At 39.4% G+C, this 13550-nt stretch overlaps 1 protein-coding gene across 5 annotated transcripts in view; it reads left to right on the top strand.

The window, feature by feature from the left end:
• The window catches only part of LOC100426034 (acyl-coenzyme A synthetase ACSM3, mitochondrial-like), a 134119-nt gene that overhangs the window by 47328 nt on the left and 73241 nt on the right, over positions 1–13550 (top strand). For 3 of the 5 annotated variants that reach the window (XM_077951001.1, XM_077951002.1, XM_077951000.1), the window contains one exon: positions 1181–1344. The exons of 1 other annotated variant lie outside the window; for it this stretch is intronic. In XM_077951001.1, the coding sequence (XP_077807127.1) occupies positions 1316–1344 (29 nt within the window). In that variant the 5' untranslated portion in view covers positions 1181–1315. The remainder of the gene's footprint in view (positions 1–1180; positions 1345–13550) is intronic. One more of the 5 variants, XR_013399666.1, reaches the window with a different exon arrangement.

Here is a 13550-nt window from a genome sequence, read left to right as displayed (position 1 = left end):
GTATGTGTGAGAGAGAAGCAAAAGACATCCCCTTTCTTCCATCCTTGTATCCCTGAGTCCCAGTGATCTCAGCAGGGTGGTGCCCATGGGTGCCAATGCCACTTTCACCTATGTTAAAAGGGGGCCTAGAGGGTGGGAATTATCTGCACTCACCCACATGCTGCCTTTCCCTTGTGCTGTCAGAATCTTTGAGTTTCCCAGACCTCATTTATGTGATGGATACTAGCATAGCCTCTAGGTGGACATAATCAGCAGAATTTAGTCATGCTCACCTGCACTGTGCCCCTTGTCTTCTGTTGTTGCCTGCCTTTAGATCCCTTAGATCTAGTTTTCCCTTCTAGGGCTTCAACCCAAAGCTTCGAATTGAGTTTGGGACAAAAAGGTGTCTCAGGAGTGTGCATGAACTCTTTTAAGTTAGGGAGCCCATGAATTGGGGTCCTGACCTAGTAAGGCACCTTTCAAAAGAAAAAGAAAAAAAAAAGAAAACCTCCCACAGAGAAATGTTCCCTGTGTTTTGCAGGGCTGTGTGAACTCCTGACATGGTGAAAAAACAAAAAAACAGTTTATGTGCAGAGAGGGAAAGGTGCCTGGGAGAAAAGACCTCTTCCTTTACACAAATTGGTTCCTCCAGCAGAGAGAGAAACTCAGTCTCGGCTTTCTCTTTATCTCTAAGAATAGATGAAAAACATATTGTTCTGAATTGCATATCTGATTGATGGGCCAAATGTTCATTCCACCCAGTCATATATCTGTAGTTTGCAACAACACCCTTAACGTTGTAAAAGAGGAGACAGGTGCCATTGCACAACCAAAAGAAAAAAGAAGAAGAAGAAGAAAAATGCCATAGAAAAGTCTAGACTGGAAGGAGGTTGACATTCCCAACCTCTGAGAGCAACGGTGAGTGGGTGTCGAGTTCTTCTGCAGCATTCTGTCCCCTATAACTGTACCATTCATTCTTAAGCCATTCATTCGTAATTGGCTTGGTTTGGTTCTTTATCTGCCTTCAGAAAAAACTGTGAGTACAAGAAGCCTCAGAAAAAATGAACAGTCTAAGTCCATTTGCTCACCCTTCAGGTATCCCAGATGAGCCCACAGATGATGCAGGATTTTTCTCATCTTTTCACTGTACTTGTGGAAGGGATGCCTATCTACTTAACCTGTCATGCTCTACCCCTTCTAGGAGGGAACACATAAGCAATCAAGTGCAGGATCTGGCCAGCTGTTCCAGATGCTGACACAGGAACAAGCTACATGTGGGACCACGGCCAGACCAGAAATGTCACCTTGAGAGGAATGTGGTGGTGCCCAGGTGAGGATGTCCGTGGCACTGAAGCCCCAGAGAAGGTATTACAATGCTCCTTTAGTACCATTATCTACACACTATGATATGTTAGCAGCTTATTTGGCCCTTTGCTTCCTCATGTGGGGTGGCCTTCCTCCACTGGTGAGGGCAGAGTTCCAGTGTGACAGCCTTTCTGTGTGTCCACACTTGGTGGGTCCCAAGCTCTTGTCCGGCATCCAAGAAATTGAGCAATGAAAATGGCTGTCAGCAAAGAGGGGACAGAAAGGGCAGGTCTTCCTTGAAGTCAGGCTGTCTCTTCCTTTATTGGCTGAGTCTGAGGTCTTTATAGGCACAGGATGGGGAGTGTGTACTGATTGGTTTGTGAGTATGCACAAAAGGTTAAAGCAAAGACACTACTCAAAGGTGGGCATGACAGCATGGAATACCAATTAGGAAAGGGTAGATATATGTATAATAGGTGAAGGGTAGGGATCAATCAGAGGAAAGTGTGCCAAACAGGAAGACAAGTTCTGAATCTGGTTCAAGGATTTAACTTGTAGCTTGGCTTTCAGGCTTTAAATTGTCTTTGGCTTGGAGATAGGGTTTCATTAGGGACACACCCTATCTGACTAGGCATTTCACTGCCTCTTGTAGCTATCAAAAGTCTGTCCTTCATGATATGAACAGAACAGACACTTCTCAAGACATTCATGCAGCCAACAGACACATGAAAAAATGCTCATCATCACTGGCCATCAGAGAAATGCAAATCAAAACCACAATGAGATACCATCTCACACCAGTTAGAATGGCGATCATTAAAAAGTCAGGAAACAGGTGCCAGAGAGGATGTGGAGAAATAGGAACACTTTTACACTGCTGGTGGGACCGTAAACTAGTTCAACCATTGTGGAAGACAGTGTGGCGATTCCTCAAAGATCTACAACTAGAAATACCATTTGACCTAGCCATCCCATTACTGGGTATATACCCAAGGGATTACAAATCATGCTGCTGTAAAGTCACATACACACATATGTTTATTGCGGCACTATTCACAATAGCAAAGACCTGGAACCAACCAACCCAAATGTCCATCAATGATAGACTAGATTAAGAAAATGTGGCACATATATACCATGGAATACTATGCAGCCATAAAAAGGATGAGTTCATGTCCTTTGTAGGGACATGGATGAAGCTGGAAACCATCATTCTCAGCACACTATCACAAGGACAATAAACCAAACACCGCATGTTCTCACTCATAGGTGGGAATTGAACAATGAGAACACTTAGACACAGGAAGGGGAATATCACACACTGGGGCCTGGTGTGGGGTGGGGGGAGTGGGGAAGGATAGCATTAGGAGATATACCTAGTGTAAATGATGAGTTAATGGGTTCAGCACACCAACCCGGCACATGTATACATACGTAACCAACCTGCATATTGTGCAAATGTACCCTAGAACTTAAAGTATAATAAAAATAAAAAATAAATAAATAAAAGTCTGTCCTTCATTTTATTCATTCAGATCTTTTATTAAACTCTTCTTGACTTTTGTTCTTTAAATGATCTATTGAGTTTCTACTTTCCAACTGTTTATCATTTCTAACAATTTTATATTATTTCTAGACTTTCAGGCCTATCATTCTATTTGATTATCTTTTAATACTTGTCTACAGTTTTAATATTACTTTTTATTTTATTTCTTGAAATACATTAAGCTACTTATGTATATTTAATGTCTGATCATTAAAGAATCTGCAGCATTTTTTAAGTAGTTATTTTTGTTGTTTCTAATAATTTTTAATAGTGGTTTTATAAATGTTACATATTTTAAAAATCTATTTCAATCATCTAAACTTTATTTGGAAAGACTCTTTAAGGCCTGTGTTTAAGTTGTTTAACAATTTTTCAGTATGCAGCAGCCAGGTGCTATAAAATAAAATTTACTCCGAATACTCAGATTGAGTTTTTGGGAAGGAACAGAAGTAGTACACATTCTGGCCTCAGGCCCATATAATAACATATTTTGGTTAGAAAATTAAAGAGTAGGCATCGTGACTTCTCCCTCTGCACCTGAAAACCAAGATTGAGATGGCTGCCTTTGTGTCTCTTTCTATAAGAAAACTTGGTCTAAGCCGCTCCTTTTTCAGTCTCCATTTGATTGTGAGAGTCCTCTTTTGTGGTCCCAGCTTTATGTGGGAGTTTGGACCAGATCTCTTACCTTGAGTAACCCTGTGATTTGTTTTCTTTCCATACATCAAGCCCATTAAAACTTTTGGCTTTAAGACATTACTGCTTCTCTGAAGTCTTTGTTTTTCATTATTGTTGTCCTCTGACAGTTTTTTACACTTTTTGATGTAAGATGATCTACAATTTGACAAATTTTGACAGACAAATACACATGTGAAATTTTTACCATAATCTAGATAGTTAATATGTCCATCACCCTCCAAAGTCTCCTGTGTTTCTTTATATTCCCTTATTAAGTAACTACTAAATTGTTTTGCAAAATATCTGTACCATTTTCCATTCCCATCAACATTATTTGACAGTTCTAGTTGCTCTGTTTCATCACAAACAGTATTGCTGTTTTCATATTTTTATTTTTGGCTATTCTGATAGGTATACTGAACTGCTAACATGCCATAGTCCATAGAGAGTGGAGCTAAAGGAGCACTGTAACACTGTGTATTATGCATATTATCGTGGTTTTAATGTGCATTGTCCTAGTGAGTAATAATGTAGGGCATCTTTCCATGTCCGTACTTGCCATCGGCATACCTTTGCCGAACTGTCTTTTTAAATCATTTGCCATTAAAAAAAATAGGTGGTTGTTTCCTTACGTGTTAAACCTTAACAGTTCTTTATATTTTCTGAATACTATTCCTTTATTAGCTATAATTTTCACCAGGATTTTTTCTCAGTTCATGGTTTGACTTTTTGTTCCTTTAATTGTAACTTTTGAAGAGGAGTTTTTAATTTTAATAAACTTCAATTTATTTGTTCAGTTATAGATTTTGCATTATACGTCATATTTGAGAAATCTTTCCCTAGCATATAGTCACAAAGACTTTCTCCTGTGCTTTATTCTAGAAATTTTATAGTTTTACATCTTACATTTAAATCTATGATCTACTTAAGTCTATTTTTGTATATGGAGTAAGTTATGGATTCATGTTCATTTTTTGGATATGGATATCCAATTGTTCCAGCATCATAGGTTGAAAAGGCAATCCTGTGTTCATGCATTGCCATTGTGCCTTTGTTTAATACTTCAATAAAACCATTATCAAGTTCAGTAAGTCAAACCAACTTAAGTTGGGGACTGTCTACATTTGACTTTATTTATACAGGTTGAACATCCATAATCCAAATCTCCCAGATCTGAAATAATCCCAAATCCAAAACTTGATGATTTTCAACATGATGCCAGAAAAGGAAAATTCCATACCAGACCTCATGCACACAAACTGTTTCATCATCAAGATTATTGAAAATATTGGGCCGGACACGGTGGCTCAAGCCTGTAATCCCAGCACTTTGGGAGGCCAAGACGGGCGGATCACGAGGTCAGGAGATCGAGACCATCCTGGCTAACACGGTGAAACCCCATCTCTACTAAAAAAAAAAAAAACTAGCCGGGCGAGGTGGCGGGCGCCTGTAGTCCCAGCTACTTTGGAGGCTGAGGCAGGAGAATGGCGTAAACCCGGGAGGCGGAGCTTGCAGTGAGCTGAGATCCGGCCACTGCACTCCAGTCCGGGTGACAGAGCGAGACTCCGTCTCAAAAAAAAAAAAAATTACTGAAAATATTGTTTAAAATTATATTGTCTTTATGAATAAAGTATGTATAAAAAATAACCGTATTTTGTGTTTATACTTGGGTTCTATCCCCAAGATATGTATATGCAAATATTCCAAAATTCAAAATTTAAAACCGTTCTGATTCCAGTAATTTTGGATCTGGGATACTCCACTTGTACCAGTGTCACACTGTTTTGACTACTATTGATTTGTAAGAGTATTGAAATCAGCCTTCTCATTTTATAATATTATCAGGGTTATTTTAGCTATGCTAGATCCTTTGCAGTTTTACATAAATTTTATAATCAGTTTGTCAATTTAAAAGAAGCCTCCTGGCTTGTTGAGAATTAATTGGGATTTTGTTGTACATATAGGTTAAATTTATAGGTTAATTTATAGGTTAATTCACATCTTGAAAATAATAAATATTTCCACTCATAAAGTGTATCTCTTGATTTACATAGGTTGTATTTAATTTTCTCAGTAATATTTTGTAATTTTTAGCATGTAGATCTTTCTATATTTTATCAGGAGTATCTGTATTTCATTTTTTATGAAGTTGTAAATGGTATTTTTAAAAATCAAATTTGTTTATTGCTAGTACATAGCAACACAGTTCATTTGTGAATGTTGATTCTATATCCTAGAATTTGGCTAAACTCACTTGTTCGTTATAGTAGCTTTTTTAGTAGATTTGATCAGATTTTCTACATAGATCAAAGGTTAAATTTTTCCTTTCTCAAACCACTCTCTTACTAAAGATAGAAAATATTTTCAGACTTATGGCAAACAGTCTGTGTTGCAACTCTGCTATTGTAGTATGTATGCAACCATAGACAAAAAAATCCAAAAATTAATAAATATAGCTATATTCCACTAAACCTTTATTTAGAAAAAACAAGAAGCTGACACACAGTTTGGAATTTACTCACCTTATTTTGTGATCATGTTATGAATAAAGACAGTTTTGCTTCTTCCTTCCAATCTGGATACCTTTTACTTACTTCTCTTGCCTGAATGTACTAGCTAGAATCTTCAGAACAATGCTCCATAGAAGTCGTGAAAGTAGACATTTCTGTACTGTCCATCTTATGGAAAAACATTCTGCTTTTCACCATGATGCATGTTAACGATAGGTCCATGATAGATGCTCTTTCTCGTGCCGACTAAGTCTCTTTGCATTCTTAGTTTGCTGAGAGTTTTATTTTTTAAAAAGTCAGAAATCAATGTTGAATTGTATGAAATGCCTTTAACTGTTGAAGTGATCCTATGGATCTTCTCTTTTACTTTGTTGATTAGGCTGGGGAAAAGTGATGTTTGAATGTTTGATTAGGCTGGGGAAAAGTGATGTTTGAAGTTCATCTCCATTCCTGGGATGAACTCTTTGTTTATGATGTATGAACATTTTATTATGTCATTGAATTCAGTTTGCTAAAGTTTCAATTAGAGTTTATTGTTTAGACATTTTTAGTGCAGTTTTATATTTACAGCAAAATGGAGGAAAAGATACAGAGATTTTCCATATACCCTGCCCCCACACGAGCATAGTCTCCTTCATTATCAATATCTCTCACCAGGGTGGTACAGTTATTACAATGAAGGGACCTATATTGACACATCATAATCATGCAAAGCCCATAGTTTACACTAGGAATTACTCTTGGTGATGCATATTTTATCAGTCTGGGTAAAGGTATAATAACATGTATCCATCATTGTAGTACCATAGATTTCCACTGCTTTAAAAAATCTTCTGTGTCCTGCCTATGTGCCCTTTTCCTGCCCTCACCAACCCTTTGGCAGCCACCGATCCATTTTACTGTATTCATAGTTTTGCCTTTCCAGAATGTCATGTACTTAAAATCATACAGTAAGTAGCCTTTTCAGATTAGCGTCTTTCACTTGGTAATATACATTTAAATTTCCTTCATTTCTTTTAATGACTTGATCGCTCATTTCCTTTTAGAACTAGTAGTAATCCATTGTGTGCATGTAGCACGTTATTCATTCACCTGTTGGAGGACATAAACATTGAGTGAACTTTTATATCCATGCTTATGAGTGAGTTTTTTTTTTTTTAGTATTATTGTTGAATTGTGGTTCAGTGTAATGGTAACAATATAGAATTCGTTGGGATATACTTTTTATTTGGGGAAGGAAGAGTTGTGTAAAATATTACCATTTCTTTCTAAAATGTTTGGTAGAATTCACCAGCCTAGATGGCGTTCTCCTTGTAGAAAGGTTTTCAACTATAACTATCTTTCTTATAGGTATAAAGTAATGCAGGTTATCTATTCTTGATTGAGTTTTGGTAATTTTCATTTTTCAAGAAATTTGTCAGTTTAAGTTGTCATCTTTATTAACATAAGTTCTATAATATTACCTTTTGTAGCATCTGTAGAATCTGTAATAATGCCACATTACTCACTTCTGAAGTTAGTAATTTGTATCTTCTCTTTTTCCTTAGCAGTCTGGCAAGATAGAGGTTTGTTGCTTTTATTGATCTCAAAATGTTTGGGGTTGTGGACTTTCCCTACTGTTTTAATGTTTTACTGGTTTTATTTTTGATGTATTGGTCCTTTAGGCCCATTGTTTAAAAAAAAAAAAAAAAAAAAAAAAACCATAGCCTGGGTAGCTTATAAACAAAATAAATAGATTTCTCACAATTCTGGAAGTTACATAGTCCAAGATCCAGGTGCTGTTAGGCTGGATGTGTGGTGAGGGGCCACTTCATGATTTATAGATACATTCTTTTCCCTTGTGCCCTCGCATGGCAGAAGGGGTGAACAGGCTCTCTGGAGTCTCATGTATAAAGATATTAGTCTATTCATAAAGGCTTAGCCCTCATGACCTAATTACCTTCAAAAAGCCTTACCTCCTAGTGACATCACCTCTGTGTCTTGGTTTCAGCCTACGAATTTAGGAGAGACACAAACATTCAGACTACAGGAGATATTTATTATTTCCTTACATCTGCATCCTTTGGATTTAATGTTCTCTTCTTTTTTCTGATTTCTTAAGATAGAAGTCAGAGTAATTTATTTGAGACTCTTCTAATGTAGACATTAAGTGCTAAAAAATTGTGTTTAAGCGCAGTTGTACGGGCATTCCACAATTTCTGATATGTTGTATTTTTATTTTTATTCAGTTCAAAATATGTTCTATTTTTTTTATTACTTCTTTCATTTGGGGTTACTTAGTTGCATATTACTTAGTTTCCAAATATTTGAATACTTCCTAGGGCTGTTTTTGCTATTAATTTCTAATTTGATGGCTTTGTGGTCGGGGCACATACTTTGTATGACTTAAACCCTTTTGACTCAATATTTCCACTGAGAGATATTGTATGGTCTACAATGTGGTCTGTTTTGCTAAGAGTTCCAGGGCACTCGAAAAGCATGGTGTTGTTCAATTCTACTCTATTCTCATTGATTTTCTGCCTCCCTGTTCTATCACTTATTGAGTAAAGGCTACTGAAACTACAAATTACTTTTAAATTTTCTGTTCCTTTCTGTAGCTCTGTCCATTTTGCCTCATACATTTTGAAGATGTTATGTTATTTGGGCCATAAACATTTAGCATATTTGTGTCTTCTTGTCTAAGTGAACCTTTTATTATTGTCATATGAACTTGTTTATTATGGGGACTGTTTTTTGTTGTGAAGTCTACTTTGGTATTATACAGCGACTCCTGCTCAGCTTTCTTCTGTCAAGTGCTCACATTAGCTTTATTCAACTTTTTAATCAATTAGTATCCTTAAATTTAAAGTGCATTTCTGAGGTCACTTCTAAGATGGCCAAATAGGAAAAGCTGTGGTCTACAGCTGCCAGTGAGATCTATGAAGAAGACAAGTGATTTCTGCATTTCCAACTGAGGTACCTCGTTCATCTCACTGGGACTGGTTGGAAAGTGGGTGCAGCCAACAGAAGGCAATCCAAAGTAATGTGAGGCATCACCTCACCCGGAAAGTACAAGGGGTCAGGGGATTTTCCTTTCCTAGCCAAGGGAAGCCATGAGTGACTGTACCTGGAGGAGCAGTACATTGCTGCCCAAATACAGCACTTTTCCCCATGGTCTTCACAACCAGCAGACCAGGAGATTCCCTCCCATGCCTGGCTCTGCAGGTCCCACATCCATGAAGCCTTGCTTGCTGCTAGCACAGCAACCTGAGATTGACCTGGGATGCTGGATCATGGCAGGAGGTGGAGCATCCACCATTGCTGAGGCTTGCAGAGGCAGTTCTATGCTAACAGTGTAAACAAAGTGACAGGGAAGCTCCAACTGGGCAGAGCCCACTGCAGCACAGCAAGGCCTACTGCCTCTCTAGATTCCACCTCTGGGGGCAGGGCATATCTGAACAAACAGCAGCAGACAGCTTCTCCAGACTTAAATGTCTTTGCCTGACAGCTCTGAAAGGAGCAGTGGTTCTCCCAGCATGGTGTTCTAGCTCTGATAATGGACAGTCTGCCTCCTCAAGTGGGTCTCTGACTACCATGTAGCCTGACTGGGAGACACCTCCCAGTAGGGGCCTACAGACACCTCATACAGGTGGGTGCCCCTCTGGGATGAAGCTTCCAGAGGAAGGATCAAGCAACAATGTTTGCTATTCTGCAACCTCCGCTGGTGATTCCCAGACAAAAAGGGTCTGGAGTGGACCTCCAGCAAATTCCAACAGACCTGCAGCTAAGGGGCCTGTCTGTTAGATAAAAAACTAACAAAGAAAAAGGAATAGCATCAACATCAACAAAAAGCACATCTACACAAAACCCCATCCATAGATCACCAACATCAAAGACCAAAGGTGGATAAAACCACAAAGATGGGGACAAACCACAGCAGAAAGGCTGAAAATTCCAAAAACCAGAACGCCTCTTCTCCTCCAAAGGAACAAAACTCCTCACCAGCAATGGAACAAAACTGGCTGGAGAAAGAGTTTGACACATTGACAGAAGTAGGCTTCAGAAGGTTGGTAATAACAAACTTCTCCAAACTAAAGGAGCATGTTCTAACTCGTCCCAAGGAAGCTAAAAACCTTAAATAAAAGGTTAGACGAATGACTCATCAGAATAACCAATGTAGAGAAGAGCTAAAATGACCTGATGGAGCTGAAAACCACAGTAGTACGAGAACTTCATGAAGCATACACAAGTATCAATAGCTGATTTGATCAAGTGGAAGAAAGCATATCAGTGATTGAAGCTCGAATTAATGAAATAAAGTGAGAAAACAAGATTACAGAAAAAAGTGAAAAAAAACAAAGCCTCCAAGAAATATGGGACTATATGAAAAGACCAAATCTACGTGTGATTGGTGTACCTGAAAGTGACACAGAGAATGGAATCAAGTTAGAAAACACTCTTCAGGATATTATCCAGGAGAACTTCCCCAACCTAACAAGGCAGGCCAACATTCAAATTCAAGAAATACAGAGAACAACACAAAAATACTCCTCGAGAAGAGCAACCCCAGTACACATAATTGTCAGATTCACCAAAGTTGAAATGAAGGAAAAAATGTTAACGGCAGCCAGAGAGAAAAGTCGGGATACCCACAAAGGGAAGACCATCAGATTAACACTGGATCTCTCTGAAGAAATCCTACAAGCCAGAAGAGAGTGGGGGCCAATATTCAACATTCTTAAAGAATTTTCAACCCAGACTTTCATATCCAGCCAAACTAAGCTTCATAAGTGAAGGAGAAATAAAATCCTTTACAGACAAGCAAATGCTGAGAGATTTTGTCACCACCAGGCCTGAAGGAAGCACTAAACATAGAAAGGAATAACCTGTACCACCCACTGCAAAAACATGCCAAATTGTAAAGACCATTAATGCTATTAAGAAACTGCATCAATTAATGGCTGAAATAACCAGCTAACATCATAGTGACAGGATCAAATTCACACATAACAAGTTAACCTTAAATATAAATGGGCTAAATGCCCCGATTAAAAGGCATAGACTGCCATATTGGATAAAGAGTCAAGACCCATCAGTATGCAGTATTCAGGAGACCCATCTCATGTGCAAAGACACACATAGGCTCAAAATAAAGGGATGGAGGAAGATCTACCAAGCAAACAGAAAGAAAAAAAAAGCAGGGTTTGCAATCCTGGTCTCCAATAAAAGAAACTTTAAACCAATAAAGATCAAAACAGACAAGAGCATTACATACTGGTAAAGGGATCAATTCAACAAGAAGAGCTAACTATTCAAATATATATGCACCCAATACAGGAGCACCCAGATACAGAAAGCAAATTCTTAGAGACCTACAAAGAGACTTAGACTCCCACACAATAATAATGGGAGGCTTTAGCACCCAACCATCAATATTAGATCAACGAGACAAAAACATAACAAGGATATCCAGGACTTGAACTCAGCTCTGCACCAAGGAGACCTAATAGACATCTACAGAGTCTCCACCCCAAATCAACAGAATATACATTCTCAGCACCACATCGCAATTATTCTAAACTTGACCACATAATTGGAAGTAAAACACTCCTCAGCAAATGTAAGAGAACAGAAATCACAACAAACTGTTTCTCAGACCACATTGCACTCAAATTAGAACTCAGGATTAAGAAACTCACTGAAAACCACTCAACTGCATGGAAACTGAACAACCTGCTCCTGAATGACTACTGGATAAATAACGAAGGCAGAAATAAAGATGTTCTTTGAAACCAATGAGAACAAAGACACAACATACCAGAATCTCTGGGACACATTTAAAGCAGTGTGTAGAGGGAAATTTATAGCACTAAATGCCCACAAGAGAAAGCAGGAGAGATCTAAAATCGACACCGTAACATCACTATTAAAAGAACTAGAGAAACAAGAGCAAACAAATTCAAAAGCTAGCAAAAGACAAGAAATAACTAAGATCAGAGCAGAACTGAAGGAGATAGAGACACAAAAAGCCCTTCAAAAAAAATCAATGGGGGGGTGTGCCCAAGATGGCTGAATAAGAACAGCTCCAGCCTCCAGCTCCCAGCGTGAGTGACACAGAAGATGGGTGATTTCTGCATTTTCAACTGAGGTACTGGGTTCATCTCACAGGGTCGTGTCGGACAGTCGGCGCTGGTCCATGGGTGCAGGCCAACCAGCAAGAGCTGAAGCCAGGCAAGGCATTGCCTCACCTGGAAGCGCAAGGGGGAAGGGAATTCCTTTTCCTAGCCAAGGAAAATTGAGACACACAACACCTGGAAAATCGGGTAACTCCCACCCTAATACCACGCTTTACCAAGGGTCTTAGCAAACAGTGCACCAGGAGATTATATCCCACACCTGGCCCAGAGGGTCCCAAGCCCACGGAGCCTCCCTCGTTGCTAGCACAGCAGTCTGAGATCTAACTGCAAGGGGGCAGTGAGGCTGGGGGAGGGGCGCCTGCCATTGCTGAGGCTTAAGTAGGTAAACAAAGCCTCCGGGAAGCTCGAATTGGGTGGAGCCCACCACAGCTCAGGGAGGCCGGCCTGCCTCTGTAGACTCCTCCTCTGGGGACAGGGCATAGCTAAACAAAAAGCAGCAGAAACCTCGGCAGAGGTAAATGCCCCTGTCTGACAGCTTTGAAGAGAGCAGTGAATCTCCCAGCACGGAGGTTGAGATCTGAAAACGGGCAGACTGCCTGCTCCAGTGGGTCCCTGACCCCTGAGTAGCCTAACTGGGAGGCATCCCCCACTAGGTGCAGACCAACACCTCCCACCTCACAAGGCAGGGTACACCCCTGAGATGAAGCTTCCAGAGCAAGAATCAGACAGGAACACTCGCTGTTCAGCAATATTCTGTCTTCTGCAGCCTCCGCTGCTGATACCCAGTCAAACAGGGTCTGGAGTGGACCTCAAGCAAATTCCAAAGACCTACAGCTGAGGGTCCTGACTGTTAGAAGGAAAACTAACACACAGTAAGGACCCCACACCAAAACCCCATCAGTACGTCACCATTGTCAAAGACCAAAGGCAGATAAAACCACAAAGATGGGGAAAAAGCAGTGCAGAAAAGCTGGAAATTCAAAAAATCAGAGCGCAACTCCCCCTCCAAAGGAACGCAGCTCATCACCAGCAACAGAACAAAGCTGGATGGAGAATGACTTTGACAAGTTGAGAGAAGAAAACTTCAGTCGATCAAACTTCTCAGAGCTAAAGGAGGAACTATGTAACCAGTGCAAAGAAACTAAAAACCTTGAAAAAAGAATTGTGAAGGGATAACTCGAATAATCAATGCAGAGAAGACGTTAAAAGAAGTGATAGAGATGAAAACCATAACACGAGAACTACGTGACAAATGCACAAGCTTCAGTAACCCACTCGATCAACTGGAAGAAAGAATACCAGCGACTGAAGATCAAATGAATGAAATGAAGCGAAAAGAGAAGTGTAGAGAAAAAAGACTAAAAGGAACAAAGCCTCCAAGAAATATGGGATTATGTGAAAAGACCAAATCTATGTCTG

This window comes from Macaca mulatta, chromosome 10 (genome assembly GCF_049350105.2).
Source record: "Macaca mulatta isolate MMU2019108-1 chromosome 10, T2T-MMU8v2.0, whole genome shotgun sequence".
NCBI classification, from domain to species: Eukaryota; Metazoa; Chordata; class Mammalia; order Primates; family Cercopithecidae; genus Macaca; species Macaca mulatta.
This window is presented reverse-complemented; position numbering and strand designations above follow the sequence as displayed.